Raw genomic sequence first — 19,204 nt, 5'->3', positions numbered from 1 at the left:
GGAACTGGGCCCAGGACAGTCAGTGTGGCTGGATCACTTGATAAAGGGCTCAAAGGCCAAGTGTTCGGTTTGAGATTCAGCCTGTGTTGGGTCAGTGGTGGGTTTGGAACAGGGCCCAGGCCAGTGAGTTGTGTCTCCATGGAACAGTGTTGGGACAGTGGTGAGTGGTGGGTTTGGAACTGGGCCCAGGCCAGTGAGTTGTGTCTCAATATGTCTCCATGGAACAGTGTTGGGACAGTGGTGAGTGGTGGGTTTGGAACTGGACCCAGGCCAGTGAGTTGTGTCTCAATATGTCTCCATGGGACAGTGGTGAGTGGTGGGTTTGGAACAGGGCCCAGGCCAGTGAGTTGTGTCTCCATGGAACAGTGTTGGGACAGTGGTGAGTGGTGGGTTTGGAACTGGGCCCAGGCCAGTGAGTTGTGTCTCCATGGAACAGTGGTGAGTGGTGGGTTTGGAACTGGGCCCAGGCCAGTGAGTTGTGTCTCAATATGTCTCCATGGAACAGTGTTGGGACAGTGGTGAGTGGTGGGTTTGAAACTGGGCCATGTTTTATATGAGTCTCTCCACGGGCGGCGGCTGGGCTATGTTCCACATCTCTACGCGGGATCCCTCCTTCTCCTGTCGGCTGGGGCTGTAGGTGCCATGGGTGGCCCTACGGTTCAGAGCCACCACCAGGCCCACAGAGGTACTGACCAGGGCCAGTAGCAGCACCACTGACACCAGACTGACTGACAGCAATAGGTCAGCTGTCAGCCCTTCAGAGGTCAACTGGAGGGAGAGAAGGGGTGAGGAAGAGGAGGAGGGCAGAAGGGGAGAATGGGGGAGGACAGGGGTGGAGGTGGGAGGAAGAGGAGGAGGACAGGGGTGGAGGTGGGAGGAAGACAGGGGTGTACAGCAGTGGAGGTGGGAGGAAAAGGAGAAAGGGGAGGACAGTGGTGGAGGTGGGAGGAAGAGTAGAAAGGGGGAGGACAGTGGTGGAGGTGGGAGGAAGAGGAGGAGGACAGTGATGGAGGTGGGAGGAAGAGGAGGAGGACAGTGGTGGAGGAAGAGGAGGAGGACAGTGGTGGAGGTGGGAAGAAGAGGAAGAGGACAGTGGTGGAGGTGGGAGGAAGAGGGGGAGGACAGTGGTGGAGGTGGGAGGAAGAGGAAGACAAGGGTAGAGGTGGGAGGAGGAGGACAGGGGTAGAGGTGGGAGGAAGATGAGGACATGGTTAGAGGTGGGAGGAAGAGGAGGAGGAAGAGGAGGACAGGGTTAGAGGTGGGAGGAAGAGGAGGACAGGGGTAGAGGTGGGAGGAAGAGGACAGGGTTAGAGGTGGGAGGAAGAGGAGGAGGGGAGATGGGGGTGGAGGTGGGAGGAGGAGGAGGAGGACAGGGGTAGAGTTGGGAGGAAGAGGAGGGGAGATGTGGGAGGAGGAGGACAGAGGTAGAGGTGGGAGGAAGAGGAGGAGGGGAGATGGGGGTGGGAGGAGGAGGACAGGGGTAGAGGTGGGACGAGGACAGGGGTAGAGGTAGGAGGAAGAGGAGGGGAGACGGGGGTCAGTACAAGTACACTACAAACTGCGAAGCAGGAAACACATGAACATCAATAAATAGGTGCTAAAGAACATTGGCAGCATCATTAACAAACTGGTCAGAACAGAGGGAAGAAAAACACAAACTCTGTCTTTAATCTCTCTCTCCATTTCACACACACGGTTCCAAGCGCTGTGCGAGCGTCAAAGATCTAATGGGGTCTTTGACGAGCGTCATGGTGGATCTGTCCCCTAGCCAGGAGGCAGTAGAGTTGGGATCAGACGAGGATCAGGGATTGGACGAGGCTGGACAGGACCAGGCTGCACTGGAGACTGGTCTCTGAGGTGTGAACCCCCCCCCCCCCCCCCCCCCCCCCCCCCCCTTCTATCTGGCGCCGCTCACGGCTAACACCAGCACCGGTAACAGGATTATCGTCATGCCAACACACCGCTGCCCTGTGCGAGCCACTTGGAGCTCCGTCTGAGGAGAATCACACAAACGCAGAGTCGTGTCAACTCAGCTCAGACACAGAGAAACACGTACACCGTGCCAACACAATCCAAACACACATCACAGACAACTGTTGCCAGGGCTGCTCAAACAACAAGGACCGATTTAAGGAAGTAAAATCATCACTGCTTTTGACATAGTGATTCACAGCACATTGGATGTTGTATATCTGATGATTTTGACTAAGTGAAGTGCTGTATGTTCCGTCTTACTAAGCCACTGCTGTCAGAATGACCTTACATGTGTCATATTGGAGCCAAGATGAGGTGCTGTTGGGAGATTTGAGCAGTTAAACCAAGTCAACTGTCACCTCACACAGGAAAAAGAGTGAGCAACATGCCCTTGTGTGATGTCACAGAAAAACACTCCTGGAAAGAGTCATAGCACCAGGAAACCCTGAAATAAAGCTACACGAATGCCTTTTTTAAAGGGTTATTGGTTGTTTGTCTGTCAGAAGAGAAGGGTTGACTGTCAGAGTACCCAGAGAACTCCACAGCCACCATGGCTCTTCATCAGTCACAGCCAGACAGGTCCAGAGGACTCTCTAACCAGTCTACACTCTTAGCAGTTTCTATAGCAAGGCCACACACACTGTCTGTCTTTACGACAGCTACACAGGGTAAATCTCAGAACATAGGTGTCTGAGAGGGAGATGTATCCTGTGATGTCTGTGTGTGTGTGTGTGTGTGTGTGTGTGTGTGTGTGTGTGTGTGTGTGTGTGTGTGTGTGTGTGTGTGTGTGTGTGTGTGTGTGTGTGTGTGTACTGCTGAGTTCTATGTGGGTGTGTGTGTGTACTGCTGAGTTCTATGTGTGGGTGGGTGGGTGTGTGTGTGACTGTATCTCGATGAACGATCGTATCTGCCAGATAAGCTGTCCAATGTGCATTTCTCTGAAACAGTCCCAACCTGCTGAAACACCTCCAGATCTATGAAACAGTCCCAACCTGCTGAAACACCACCAGATCTATGAAACAGTCCCAACCTGCTGAAACACCACCAGATCTATGAAACAGTCCCAACCTGCTGAAACACCACCAGATCTATGAAACAGTCCCAACCTGCTGAAACACCACCAGATCTATGAAACAGTCCCAACCTGCTGAAACACCTCCATATCTATGAAACAGTCCCAACCTGCTGAAACACCTCCAGATCTATGAAACAGTCCCAACCTGCTGAAACACCACCAGATCTATGAAACAGTCCCAACCTGCTGAAACACCACCAGATCTATGAAACAGTCCCAACCTGCTGAAACACCACCAGATCTATGAAACAGTCCCAACCTGCTGAAACACCACCAGATCTATGAAACAGTCCCAACCTGCTGAAACACCTCCATATCTATGAAACAGTCCCAACCTGCTGAAACACCACCAGATCTATGAAACAGTCCCAACCTGCTGAAACACCACCAGATCTATGAAACAGTCCCAACCTGCTGAAACACCTCCAGATCTATGAAACAGTCCCAACCTGCTGAAACACCACCAGATCTATGAAACAGTCCCAACCTGCTGAAACACCACCAGATCTATGAAACAGTCCCAACCTGCTGAAACACCACCAGATCTATGAAACAGTCCCAACCTGCTGAAACACCTCCAGATCTATGAAACAGTCCCAACCTGCTGAAACACCACCAGATCTATGAAACAGTCCCAACCTGCTGAAACACCACCAGATCTATGAAACAGTCCCAACCTGCTGAAACACCACCAGATCTATGAAACAGTCCCAACCTGATGAAACACCTCCAGATCTATGAAACAGTCCCAACCTGCTGAAACACCTCCAGATCTATGAAACAGTCCCAACCTGCTGAAACACCACCAGATCTATGAAACAGTCCCAACCTGCTGAAACACCACCAGATCTATGAAACAGTCCCAACCTGCTGAAACACCACCAGATCTATGAAACAGTCCCAACCTGCTGAAACACCTCCAGATCTATGAAACAGTCCCAACCTGCTGAAACACCTCCAGATCTATGAAACAGTCCCAACCTGCTGAAACACCACCAGATCTATGACACAGTCCCAACCTGCTGAAACACCACCAGATCTATGAAACAGTCCCAACTTGCTGAAACACCACCAGATCTATGAAACAGTCCCAACCTGCTGAAACACCTCCAGATCTATGAAACAGTCCCAACCTGCTGAAACACCACCAGATCTATGAAACAGTCCCAACCTGCTGAAACACCACCAGATCTATGAAACAGTCCCAACCTGCTGAAACACCACCAGATCTATGAAACAGTCCCAACCTGCTGAAACACCACCAGATCTATGAAACAGTCCCAACCTGCTGAAACACCACCAGATCTATGAAACAGTCCCAACCTGCTGAAACACCTCCAGATCTATGAAACAGTCCCAACCTGCTGAAACACCTCCAGATCTATGAAACAGTCCCAACCTGCTGAAACACCACCAGATCTATGACACAGTCCCAACCTGCTGAAACACCACCAGATCTATGAAACAGTCCCAACTTGCTGAAACACCACCAGATCTATGAAACAGTCCCAACCTGCTGAAACACCTCCAGATCTATGAAACAGTCCCAACCTGCTGAAACACCACCAGATCTATGAAACAGTCCCAACCTGCTGAAACACCACCAGATCTATGAAACAGTCCCAACCTGCTGAAACACCACCAGATCTATGAAACAGTCCCAACCTGCTGAAACACCACCAGATCTATGAAACAGTCCCAACCTGCTGAAACACCACCAGATCTATGAAACAGTCCCAACCTGCTGAAACACCACCAGATCTATGAAACAGTCCCAACCTGCTGAAACACCACCAGATCTATGGGGAGTTGTAACTCCAGACGGAAACACAGACTGCTTTTAGCTGGTCAAGCATCTCTCTCTCTCTCTCTCTCTCTAATTCAATGGGCTTTATTGGCATGTTTACATTGCCAAAGCACGTAAAATAAACAATAAACAATACAACAAAAACAAACAAATCGAATTAAACAAAACAAAGAAAACCTCCGATATTAACAGTAAACATTACACAAAAAAAGTTTCAAAAGAATAACAATGTTTAAAATGTTATATTATTAGTGGTTAAAAAATGTAGTATGACATTTAAAATGTTACATAATGCTATGTGTTGTGACAATAGTCAAATGTACGAATGACAAATAAATATAGGTTATATTACAGTGGTGTTTCTCACCCACTGGTTGACCTTTTCTTCTGGCAGCAAGTCACACATTTTGCTGCTGGTATTGCACACTTCGATATTTCGCTTAACAGTTACGGAGGTTTGTCAAAATGTCATTTGTGTTCAAATTCTTTGCATGTTTGTGTAATCTGAGGGAAATGTGTGTCTCTAATGAGGTCATACATTTGACAGGAGGACAGGAAGTGCAGCTCAGTTTCCACCTCGTTTTGTGGGCAGTGTGCACATAGCCTGTCTTCTCATGAGAACGAGGTCTGTCCGCGGTGGCCTCTTTCAATAGCAAGGCTATGCTCACTGAGTCTATCCTTATTCAAGGCTTTTCTTAGTTTTGGGTCACTCAGACTGGTCAGATATTCTGCCATTGTGTACTTTCTGTTTAGGGAAAGATAGCATTACAATTTGCTTTGTTTTTTGGTTGATTCTTTCCAATGTGTCAAGTAGTTCTCCTTTAGTTTTCTCATAATTTGGTTGGGTCTAATTGTGTTGCTGTCCTGGGGGTCAGTGGGGTCTGTTTGTATTTGTGACCTGAGCCCCAGAACCACTTCTCTTTTCTGGAAATTGATAACCTGTGGGTATAGTCATAATTCTGCTCTGCATGGATTATTTAGGGGTTTGCATTGCACTCTGATTATATTTTTGGTGAATTCTGCATGCAGAGTCTCAGTTGGGTTTTTGTCCCATTTTGTGAATTCTTGGTTGGTGAGGGACCCCAGACCTCACAACCATAGAGGGCAATGGGTTCTATAACTGATTCAAGTATTTTTTGCCAGATCCTAATTGGTATGTCGAATTGTATGTTCCTTTTGATGGCATAGAAGGCCCTTCTTGTCTTGTCTCAGCCTTGTGGAAGTTACCTGTGGTGCTGATGTTTAGGACGAGGTAGGTATAATTCTTTGATGTCCTAGGCCAATAGATAGAATTTATGTTTGTTTTGAATGACTGAGATTCTCTGTCAGGGCCCAAGTCTGACAGAATCTGTGCAGAAGATCTAGGTGCTGCTGTAGGTCCTCCTTGGTTGGGGACAGAACAACCAGATCATCTGCAAAAAGTAGACATTTTCATTTAGATTATTGAGGTCGGGTTTTGCAGATTGTTCTAGTGCCCTTGCCAATTCATTTATATACATTCTGAAGAGGGTGGGGCTCAAGCTGAATCCCTGTCTCACCTCCCCCCCCAACCCCCAGGGAAGAAATCTGTGTATTTATTGACCACACACTTATTATCGTTTGTCAATTAGAGTGTGCAGGGTGTGTACAGTGCCTTAGGAAAGTATTCAGACCCCTTGACTTTTTCCACATTTTGTTACGTTACAGCCTTATTCTAAAATTGATTACATAAAAAAAAATCCTCAGGAATCTACACACAATACCCCATAATGACATCACAATACCCACGATGACAAACCGAAAAAAGGTTGTAAGACATTTTTTCAAATGTATAAAAAATGTGGTCTGTCGTATGGTATTTTGGTAAGAAGCCTATTTGACATTGTTTTCACTGAGGAAATGTTGGAGTCTGCTGTCGATGATATTGCAGAAGATTTTCACGAAATGACTGTTGACACAGATTCCGCGGTAATTATTGGGGTGATTAGACCTTGGTTCCAAATATTGTGGAAGATGCCAGATCTGAGGAGAATGTTGAAGTTGTTGAATTTGGTGTGTGCTACCACTAGCGGTCTTTGAGTTGGTATCTTAGGATCTAATGGAAAAAGAAATGGAGCAACCTCATTTTCTTTCTGGGTGGGCAAGGAGGCTTTGAAATAGAGGACTCCTCGGGTCCCAGAATTTCAATATGAACCCGAATTGGATCCGTTAAATTCCAAAACTTGTCCGAGCTGAGAGAAAATCGGATCAAATTTGGGTCTGGTCTGTATACAACCCAAATGGAACCGAAAGCAAAATAATTCCATTTTATTGCTCGTTTAAGCCAGCGAAATTGTTTTGACTTGTCTAGCAGTGAACTTTTATGTGCATTTTTGGTTGTATCTAAAATAAACAATTTGTGGTCTACAGCTTAGTATTTTCATAATGACATCTCTATAGGTAGATGGAGAATTTCATGAAGTTTTCAGAAATGTTTTCCTTATTTCTGTTGACCAAATATTTTAGAAGAAGGATCTTTTTATGTGATGATCATCACATGCCAGACTGAGAGCAGTGAATAGTAGTTCACTTTTGTCAGTAACATAATATTCTGTAGGCTCATTGTTGTACTGAGCAACATTACAATCTAGCCTATTTAACTGTTTTGATCAACATTGATTTAGACTGAAGTTAGGCTAAGCCTGTTTGACCAGAATGCTTCATATTCAAAACCCATTTAGAATAGGCTATGGAAGAATGGAGTCTCCCATCAGCATTCCCAAAAATAGCAAAATAGCTAAATAAAATAGCAAAACAGCCTACTAAATAGGTCAAGTCTAAACAAATAAATTAGATCGCCTAAATAAACAAGTAAATTGAATAAATAAAGCAATTCAATTAAATAGCTATGGTATTTTCCCACTCCGTATAATGTGGATAAATGAAGATTTGCCTGTTGGTTTTTCCTCTCTGTACTCTCTTTCCTTCAGCAAAGAGCGATTCAATGTTTCAGAAACTATTTTTTATGTGATGATCATCACGTGCCAGACTCAGAGCAGCGAATAGCAGGGAAAGGTCAGTTGTACAACTGAATGCCTTCAACTGAAACGGGTCTTCCTCATTTAACCCAACACCTCTGAATCAGAGAGGTGCAGGGGGCTGCCTTAAATCGACATCCACGTCTTCGGCGCCCGAGGAACAGTGGGTTAACTGCCTTGCTCAGGGGCAGAATGATAGATTTTTACCTTGTCAGCTCGGGGATTCTATCCAGCAACCATTCAGTTACTATCCCAACACTTTAACCACTAGGCTACCTGCCTTTCACGTTTGGCTGTACCCTAACATTCTGTAGACTTTATAGACTAGGGCTATCACTCTTTCCCGCTGTGTCCTCCTCCTCTTCCACAACAAGTAGCCTATCTTATCGCTTGATGTGCAGTGGCTTATTTTCATAAAGAGAATATAGCATTTTGTCACAACATGATATTGACACATTTGGTTTGATGAAAGGGGACCCATGACAGTAATTTAAGAGAATACAATCTAAATGTGTAAAATTTGCATCTGCTGTTTAGCAACTAAACTCTTCAAATATAATTTTGGATCTGGTCTGTATTTCAAATTTTTTCTACACAGATCCGTGGCCACCGATCGGGATCCGACCGGGGATCCGTGGCAAACCGAGCGGGATCCGACCGGGGATCCGTGGCCACCGAGCGGGATCCGACCGGGGATCCGTGGCCACCGAGCGGGATCCGACCGGGGATCCGTGGGTTAACTACATAATGTGGGATCCCGGATCTCGTGCAATAGGATTCGGAAAGATCCGTGAAGACCTCTACTTTAAAATAGGCTTCACAGAACAGTTAGTAACACATTCAAATTCAAACACTTTCCACTTTTAAAAGTTCCCAATCAGAATTCAACAATGGATGTTAATCAGATAGGATCGGGTGACAGGACAGAATATGATAAAAGGGGAAGAAACAGGCTAACACACTAGTCTCTCTCTTCTTTCTCCCATCTTCATCAGACCTTCACCCTCTACAACACCCTCTATTCTCTCTCTCTCATTCTCCCTCTCATGCTCTCTCTCTCTTTCTCATTCTCTCTGAAGAGAGACACATCAGTAAAGCCACTGAGAGAAGATTCACTATTTCTCTCAACTTTATCTTTCATTTCCTCTTCCTTGGGTCTCAGCTACTTCACACACACACACACACACACACACACACACACACACACACACACACACACACACACACACACACACACACACACACACACACACACACATACACACACACACACCTACACAAATACACACACTTGCAGGCATATTGACGTGCACATTCATACACACACGGAATGGAAAGGTTTGCGTGTGTACAGTATGTGTGAGGTTATCAAGAGGTCACTTCTCTCTGTGTATCCTGTTAAGAGAGATTAGGTAACTATGTTTGGATGCCACACAGCTCACCGGATGACTGGTAAACCCACCCAGTACTGACCAGTGACATAACTAATTGATGTTGGATAAATGAAGACAGGAAGTGAAAGGAGGACAAACAACAGATTGAGGGTGAAAAGACAGGAAATGTTTATTTGAAAACAGACAGAGAGATGGACATAAAGACGGACAGACAGAGATGGACATAGAGACATACTTGTTTAAAGAAGACATGAAAGAACAGACTGAGAGATGGACAAAGACAGACAGACGGACATAGAGACAGGCAGAGACAGCCAGACAGATGTGATGGATGACAGACAGACATAGAGACAGAGACAGACTGAGACATAGAGACAGACATAGAGACAGACGGACATAGAGACAGACAGACAGAGACATGCACATAGAGACAGACAGAGAGCTGGACATAGAGACAAACATGCAGAGACATGCACATAAAGACAGACAGACAGACAGAGAGCTGGACATAGAGATAGACAGAGAGCTGGACATAGAGACAGACAGACAGATCTGACGGGTGACAGACAGACAGAGAGATGGACATAGAGACAAACAGACAGAGACATGCACATAGAGACAGACAGACAGCTCTGACGGGTGACAGACAGACAGAAAGATGGACATAGAGACAGACAGACAGATCTGACGGGTGACAGACAGACAGAAAGATGGACATAGAGACAGACAGAGACAGACTGAGACATAGAGACAGACAGAGACAGACTGAGACATAGAGACAGACAGAGACAGACTGAGACATAGAGACAGACATAGAGACAGACAGACAGATCTGACGGGTGACAGACAGACAGAGAGATGGACATAGAGACAAACAGACAGAGACATGCACATAGAGACAGACAGACAGCTCTGACGGGTGACAGACAGACAGAAAGATGGACATAGAGACAGACAGACAGATCTGACGGGTGACAGACAGACAGAAAGATGGACATAGAGACAGACAGAGACAGACTGAGACATAGAGACAGACAGAGACAGACTGAGACATAGAGACAGACAGAGACAGACTGAGACATAGAGACAGACATAGAGACAGACAGACAGATCTGACGGGTGACAGACAGACAGAGAGATGGACATAGAGACAAACAGACAGAGACATGCACATAGAGACAGACAGACAGCTCTGACGGGTGACAGACAGACAGAAAGATGGACATAGAGACAGACAGACAGATCTGACGGGTGACAGACAGACAGAAAGATGGACATAGAGACAGACAGAGACAGACTGAGACATAGAGACAGACAGAGACAGACTGAGACATAGAGACAGACAGAGACAGACTGAGACATAGAGACAGACATAGAGACAGACAGACAGATCTGACGGGTGACAGACAGACAGAGAGATGGACATAGAGACAAACAGACAGAGAAATGCACATAGAGACAGACAGACAGATCTGACGGGTGACAGACAGACAGAAAGATGGACATAGAGACAGACAGACAGATCTGACGGGTGACAGACAGACAGAAAGATGGACATAGAGACAGACTGAGACATAGAGACAGACATATTTTTAGGTCTAGACAACAACAGGGAATGTGTGACAGAGTTTGAAATGAATAAACGTTAGGTGTGATTCATTGCCTTCAAGGGCCTAGGGCCATCTCTCTAGCTACACCTCATACAGTATCAGGACAGTACCATCATCCTCAAGGAATGCAAAGTATAAATGAACACGAGGCTGACCAGATATTGTAAGTGAGATTAATCTCAGAAAACACGTTATACTTTTCCAAAAGTGCAAAAGTTTTTCAATAAGAAATAACATTCCTTTCGGGAAATTGTGCTTATACACTGACTAGCCTGTGCAATTGCAAAACCAGTGTCTTATTTTCCATTTGTTCCATTTGGAAAATTCCATTTATTACAGTTTCTGTCTAGCCCAGTCTAATGTACATTATAAACCGGGTGGTTCGAGCCCTGACTGCTGATAGGCTGAAAGCCATTGAATATCAGACTGTTTACCATGGGTATGACAAAAAAAAACATATTTTTACAGTTCTAGTTACGTAGGTAACCAGTTTATAACAGCAAGGGGTTTGTGGAATATGGTGAATATAGCACGGCTAAGGGCTAAGGGCTGTAATCCAGGCACTCTGCGTTGTGTCGTGCTTAAAGAACAGCCCTTATCCGTGGTATATTGGCCATATACCACACCTCCTCGGGCCTAATTGCTTAAATATAATGCTACCTGAGTTGTGTTAGTATAGCAAAATCGCCCAAAGGATATTCATATTGCCATATCCAACAAAGAGCATATTCAAAAATCACACAACTTTATTAAAAAATATGCTGCCTATAGAAAACGTGTTGTTTTTAAGGCACAATAACAGCTCTGTGCTCTTTTCAGAAAAATAAGATAAATCCATTTAAATGTAGCTCACCTCAACAATATATAACAGAATTAAACCAATAACTAAGTTGTACTTTCACACATACAATACCATTCAAAAGTTTGGGGTCACTTATAAATGTCCTTGTTTTTGAAAGAAAAGCAATTTTTTTTATCCATTAAAATAACATCAAATTGATCCGAAATACAGTGTAGACATTGTTAATGTTGTAAATTACTATTGTAGCTGTAAACGGCTGATTTGTTATGGAATATCTACATTGTTCGAAATGGCGCCAGAAGAAATAACAGCAGTTTGAAATGGAGGCAGTTTTACGGGCACCCAACCAATTGTGCTATTAAGTGTTTTTCCAAGTTATTTGTCACTTATTACGTACATAATGTTTCTGCAACCGTATTTTACAGCAAAAAATAGCTTCTGGATATCAGGACAGCGATCACTCACCTCAGATTAGACAAAGAGCTTCTGGATATCAGGACAGCGATCACTCACCTCAGATTAGACAAAGAGCTTCTGGATATCAGGACAGCGATCACTCACCTCAGATTAGACAAAGAGCTTCTGGATATCAGGACAGCGATCACTCACCTCAGATTAGACAAAGAGCTTCTGGATATCAGGACAGCGATCACTCACCTCAGATTAGACAAAGAGCTTCTGGATATCAGGACAGCGATCACTCACCTCAGATTAGACAAAGAGTTTTTCTTCAATAAGCAGGACGCACAGGACATTCTCCAAACACCCGACTAGGCCAACATCCCAGTTATTGGCAAGAGGAAGAGACGCAGGTACAGAGGACACAGAGTGGGGTGCTTCGTAAGGATCCGCTGAAGGCGAGTGGGAAAGCTGCCATTACTGTCAATATTACTCGCCAACGTGCAATCATTGGACAATAAATTAGACAAGGTACGATCACGAATATCCTACTAACGGGACATCAAAAACTGTAACATCTTATGTTTCACGGAATCGTGGCTGAATGATGACATGGATATTCAGCGAGCGGGATATACGCTAGAGGGGGGGGGGGGGGGGGGGTCTGTGCATATTTGTAAACAACAGCTGGTGCAGGAAATCTAAGGAAGTCTCTAGATTTTGCTCACCTATCTTATGATAAACTGCAGACCACACTATTTGCCAAGAGAGTTTTCATCTATACTTTCGTGGCTGTTTGTTTACCACCACAGACGGATGCTGGCACTAAGACCGCACTCAGTCAGCTGTGTAAGGAAATAAGCAAACAGGAAACCGCTCACCCAGAGGCGGCCAGAGAGTTTAATGCAGGGAAATGTGAATCAGTTCTACCTAACTTATATCAACATGTTCAATGTGCAACCAGAGGGAAAGACATTCTAGATCACCTGTACTCCACACATAGAGACACGTACAAAGCTCTCCCTCGCCATCCATTTGGTAAATCTGACCACAATTCTATCCTCTTGATTCCTGCTTACAAGAAAAAATTAATGCAGGAAGCACCAGTGACTCGGTCTATAAAAAAGAGGTCAGATGAAGCAGATGCTAAACTACAGGACTGTTTTGCTATCACAGACTGGAACGTTCCGGGATTCTTCCGATGGCATTGAGGAGTACACCATATCAGTTTTATCAATAAGTGCATCGAGGACGTCATCCCCACAGTGACTGTACATGTATACCCCAACCAGAAGCCATGGATTACAGGCAACATTCGCACTGAGCTAAAGGGTAGAGCTGCCGGGACTCTAACCCGGAAGCTTATAAGAAATCCTGCTATGCCCTCCGGCGAACCATCAAACAGGCAAAGAGTCAATACAGGGCTAAGATTGAATCATACTACACCGGCTGCGATGCTCGTCTTATGTGGCAGGGCTTGCAAACTATTACAGACTACAAAGGGAAACACAGCCGCAAGCTGCCCAGTGGCACGAGCCTAATAGACGAGCTAAATCATTTCTATGCTCGCTTCGAGGCAAGCAACACTGAGGCATGCATGAGAGCATCAGCTGTTCCGGACAACTGTGTGATCATGCTCTCTGTAGGTCAACATTCACAAGGCCAGACGGATTACCAGGACATGTGCTCCGGGCATGTGCTGACCAACTGGCAGGTGTTTTACTGACATTTTCAACATGTCCCTGATTGAGTCTGTAATACCAACATGTTTCAAGCAGACCATCATAGTCCCTGTGCACAGGAACACTAAGGTAACCTGCCTAAATGACTACAGACCCATAGCTCTCACGTCCATTGCCATGAAGTGCTTTGAAAGGCTGGTCAGGCTCACATCAACACCATTATCCTAGAAACCCTAGACCCACTCCAATTTGCATACCGCCCAAACAGATCCACAGATGAAGGCATCTCTATTGCACTTCACACTGCCCTTTCCCGCCTGGACAAAAGGAACACCTGCGTAAGAATGCTATTCATTGACTACAGCTCAGCGTTCAACACCATAGTACCCTCAAAGCTCATCACTAAGCTAAGGATCCTGGGACTAAACACCTCCCTCTGCAACTGGATCCTGGACTTCCTGATGGGCCGCCCCTCCAGGTGGTGAGGGTAGGTAGCAACACATCTGCCAGACTGATCCTCAACACTGGGGCCCCTCAGGGGTGTGTGCTCAGTCCCCTCCTGTACTCCCTGTTCACCCACGACTGCGTGGCCAGGCACGACTCCAACACCATCATTAAGTTTGCAGACGTCACAACGGCCGGATTCAACCCCTTAACACGCCTGATCACCAAAAACGACAACACAGCCTTTAGGGAGGAGGTCAGAGACCTGGCCGGGTGGTGCCAGAATAACAACCTATCCCTCAACGTAACCAAGACAAAGGAGATGACTGTGGACTACAGGAAAAGGAGGACCGAGCATGCCCCCATTCTCATCGACGAGGCTGTAGTGGAGCAGGTTGAGAGTTTCAAGTTCCTTGGTGTTCACATCACCAACAAACTAGAATGATCCAAACACACCAAGACAGTCATGAAGAGGGCACGACAAAGCCTATGCCCTCTCAGGAAACTAAAAGGATGTGGCATGGGTCCTCAGATCCTCAAAAGGTTCTACAGCTGCAACATCGAGAGCACTGGTTGCATCACTGCCTGTTACGGCAACTGCTCGGACTCCAACCGCAAGGCACTACAGAGGGTAGTGCGTACGGCCCAGTACATCACTGGGGCTAAGCTGCCTGCCATCCAGGACCTCTACACCAGGCGGTGTCAGAGGAAGGCCCTAAAAATTGTCAAAGACCCCAGCCACCCCAGTCATAGACTGTTCTCTCTACTACCGCATGGCAACCGGTACCGGAGGGCCAAGTCTAGGACCAAAAGGCTTCTCAACAGTTTTCACCCACAAGCCATAAGACTCCGGGATGCTGACCTTCTAGGCAGAGTTGCAAAGAAAAAGCCATATCTCAGACTGGCCAATAAAAAGAAAAGATTAAGATGGGCAAAATAAGTGTTATGGACAGACTAATCTAAGTTTGAGGTGTTCGGATCACAAAGAAGAACATTCGTGAGACGCAGAAAAACTTGAAAGATGCTGGAGGAGCGTTTGACTCCATCTGTCAAGCATGGTGGAGGAAATGTGATGGTCTGAGGGGGCTTTGGTGATGATTAAGATGGGGAAAAGAACACAGACACTGGACAGAGGAACTCTGCCTCGAAGGCCAGCATCCCGGAGTCGCCTCTTCACTGTTGACGTTGAGACTGGTGTTTTGCGGGTACTATTTAATGAAGCTGCCAGTTGAGGACTTGTGAGGTGTCTGTTTCTCAAACTAGACACTCTAATGTACTTTTCTTGCTCAGTTGTGCACCGGGGCACCCACTCCTCCTTCTATTCTGGTTAGAGCCAGTTTGCTCTGTTCTGTGAAGGGAGTAGTACACAGGGTTGTATGAGATCTTCAGTTTCTTGGCAATTTCTCGCATGGAATAGCCTTAATTTCTCAGAACAAGAATAGACTGACGAGTTCCAGAAGGAAGGTCTTTGTTTCTGGCGATGTTAAGCCTGTAATCGAACCCACAAATGCTGATGCTCCAGATACTCAACTAGTTTTATTGCTTCTTTAATCATAACAACAGTTTTCAGCCATGCTAACATCATTGCAAAAGGGTTTTCTAATGATCAATTAGCCTTTTAAAATGATCAACTTGGATTAGCTAACACAGCGTGCCACTGGAACACAGGAGTGATGGTTGCTGATAATTGGCCTCTGTACGCCAATGCCGATATTCCATAAAAAATCTGCTGTTTCCAGCTACAATAGTCATTTACAACATTAACGATGTCTACACTGTATTTCTGATCAATTTGATGTTATTTTAATGGACAAAAAAATTTGCTTTTCTTTCAAAAACAAGGACATTTATAAGTGACCACAAACTTTTGAACATTAGTGTACATACTGTATCTCTGAACAGTCAAGAGACCTTCAGTCTGGCCCACGGCTCCAATTTCTAATTGGCGCAGTTTAGGAACAACCCCTATTGTTTTTAAAGACTCCTGTCTAAGGCTAAATCAAGTACGTAGTGGTCAGCTGTCACGGCCAGATTCAACCCCTCAACACCCGGTTAAAAGAGAACCCTCTCTGGGAACCCTGGTGGTACTGTAAAACAGACACAGATATAACAGTACTCACACACTGTTTTTCATTGGACAGGCATTTAACAATGAAACACCCACCACCATAAGTCTTAAGCTTCCACTACAAGCTACACACACACACACACACACACACACACACACACACACACACACACACACACACACACACACACACACACACACACACACACACACACACACACACACACACACACACACACACACACACACACACACACTCTCTCTCTCTCTCTCTCGCTCAGTCGTCCTGCCCTCCCCAGTCGATCTCGGGGTCGTCATCGAGTCGCAGGATAAGGTAGGAGAGTAGCTGGAAGAGGTTCTGCCAGAGCAGAACGGCCACGTAAAAGTAAATGTCGCTTACGTCGATCTGGCAATTGTCCCCGGCGAAACTCATGTCACACACACAGTGGTACTTGTTGATGAGGTTTCGGCAGTAGCCCCCATTCAGACAGGGGTTGGACTTGCACTCATCCACCTCCTGCTCACAGCTACACAGTACAGACACAGAGACAGAGGCCGAGAGAGGGTCAGAAAAACAGACACACAACATCACGTGGTCTGTGTGTAATGTATGTGTTCTGTGTGTGTGTTTTACAAAGTTCACCTACATTCTGGGTATATTTTCTTACTTTATCCCTCCCATCCCATCTACCCCTTCCTCCCTCTGTTTCCTTCTCTTTCTCCCTCTGTCTTTTACTGCTGCCCTGTGAAGCCAGGTAGACAGTCACAGGACAGCTCTCTCTCAGTGCAGTTCCCTACCCCTTCCCTCTATCTCTTACCGGTGCCCTGTGAAGCCGGGTAGACAGTCACAGGACAGCTCTCTCTCGGTGCAGTTCCCTGAGTTGAAGCAGGTGTAGTTTCTGGTTTCATCTCCACAGACAGACACTGGCAGCTTGGGCCGACTGAGCAGAAACGCAAACACATACAGGACAACCCATCAGACAGGACAACCCATCAGACAGGACAAACCATCAGACAGGACAAACCCTCAGACAGGACAACCCATCAGACAGGACAAACCATTAGACAGGACAAACCATCAGACAGGCACACTTCTCTAGAGAGCGAGTGTGTGTGTGTGTGTGTGTGTGTGTGTGTGTGTGTGTGTGTGGGTGAGTGTGTGTCTGTGGGCGGTTGGGAGGCGGGCGGTGCCCAGGAGTGACAATGTGGGACCGGGGTTATTGGGTACTTGTGTAAGGGGGTTTATTTGAGAACTAAGGGGGAGTGGGGGGGTACTGTCTGTCTCCCCACTGGGAGACTACGGGGTCTAGGGGGTGATAGACCCCCTACTGCTCCTAAACTACAGGACATTAAACCAGAACTTAACACATCATGGTCTCAGTCCTGCTCTATGGGACTTACAACATCCCATATGTAGGCTGGTTGATATGGCGTTTCTTGAAATAGGTAGGGAGGAGTGAGAGGACTAGCAAATAATGAAAAAACAACTTACACATTCCTGTTGACTACTATGTACCATGGAATTTCCTCAACGCGATCACTGGAGGGAGAGAGAGATAGAGGAGAGAGAGAGACAGAGAGAGAGATACAGAGAGAGAGAGAGAGATACACAGAAGAAAAAGTTTGATTTAGGATGTAAACTCTTTAATTATAGCTTAGTGATGGAGGCTGTTTCAAAAATGTCCTTGTGAAGGAGCGATGTGAGATAGAGAGAGAGTGTTGAAAGAGCGTGTGAGAGAGAGTGTGTGTTTACAAGATAAATGAATGGAGGAATTCCCTCGATGATGCTCCGAAACTAACAAAAGAGGAGAGGCAGTAGCACTGAACCACCAGGGAACTGATTACGCAGTACACTACAGCGACACACTAGAGCCATAGCCATATGACGTTTAGTACAACAGACATGCAACAAGTAAAACACGCAGTTCATGCATGGTTTCAGTGCCTTATACACATCTGAACATTTAGAAGATCTCCTTTTGCCTTAGTGTGTTGTAAAACTAAAAGGGAGTCTCGCTGGTGTCCTGTCCTGTATATCACTAAAAGGGAGTCCCGCTGGTGTCCTGTCCTGTATATCACTAGAAGGGAGTCCCGCTGGTGTCCTGTCCTGTATATCACTAAAAGGGAGTCCCGCTGGTGTCCTGTCCTGTATATCACTAAAAGGGAGTCCCGCTGGTGTCCTGTCCTGTATATCACTAGAAGGGATATATCACTAAAAGGGGGTCTCGCTGGTATACTGTCCTGTATATCACTAGAAGGGATATATCACTAAAAGGGAGTCCCGCTGGTGTCCTTTCCTGTATATCACTAAAAGAGAGTCCCGCTGGTGTCCTGTCCTGTATATCACTAAAAGGGAGTCCCGCTGGTGTCCTGTCCTGTATATCACTAGAAGGGATATATCACTAAAAGAGAGTCCCGCTGGTATACTGTCCTGTATATCACTAAAAGAGAGTCCCGCTGGTGTCCTGTCCTGTATATCACTAAAAGAGAGTCCCGCTGGTGTCCTGTCCTGTATATCACTAAAAGGGATATATCACTAAAAGAGAGTCCCGCTGGTGTCCTGTCCTGTATATCACTAAAAGAGAGTCCCGCTGGTATACTGTCCTGTATATCACTAAAAGGGAGTCCCGCTGGTATACTGTCCTGTATATCACTAAAAGGGAGTCCCGCTGGTATACTGTCCTGTATATCACTAAAAGAGAGTCCCGCTGGTATACTGTCCTGTATATCACTAAAAGAGAGTCCCGCTGGTATACTGTCCTGTATATCACTAAAAGAGAGTCCCGCTGGTGTCCTGTCCTGTATATCACTAAAAGGGAGTCCCGCTGGTGTCCTGTCCTGTATATCACTAAAAGGGAGTCCCGCTGGTATACTGTCCTGTATATCACTAAAAGGGAGTCCCGCTGGTGTCCTGTCCTGTATATCACTAAAAGGGAGTCCCGCTGGTGTCCTG

General features: G+C 46.0%; 1 protein-coding gene across 1 annotated transcript in view; it reads right to left on the bottom strand.

Annotated features, from left to right (window-relative positions):
• Positions 1–315: 315 nt before the first annotated feature.
• LOC139409511 (crumbs cell polarity complex component 1) overlaps positions 316–19,204 on the bottom strand; it is a 55,975-nt gene continuing 37,086 nt past the window's right edge. Inside the window, exons 10-13 of the mRNA XM_071154772.1 lie at positions 17,744–17,791; positions 17,070–17,192; positions 16,652–16,778; positions 316–768 (exon numbers count right to left, since the gene is read on the bottom strand). Coding sequence (XP_071010873.1) covers positions 550–768; positions 16,652–16,778; positions 17,070–17,192; positions 17,744–17,791 — 517 coding nt within the window. The 3' untranslated portion in view covers positions 316–549. The remainder of the gene's footprint in view (positions 769–16,651; positions 16,779–17,069; positions 17,193–17,743; positions 17,792–19,204) is intronic.

The sequence above is a fragment of the Oncorhynchus clarkii genome, chromosome 5, assembly GCF_045791955.1.
Source record: "Oncorhynchus clarkii lewisi isolate Uvic-CL-2024 chromosome 5, UVic_Ocla_1.0, whole genome shotgun sequence".
Taxonomy (NCBI): domain Eukaryota; kingdom Metazoa; phylum Chordata; class Actinopteri; order Salmoniformes; family Salmonidae; genus Oncorhynchus; species Oncorhynchus clarkii.
This window is presented reverse-complemented; position numbering and strand designations above follow the sequence as displayed.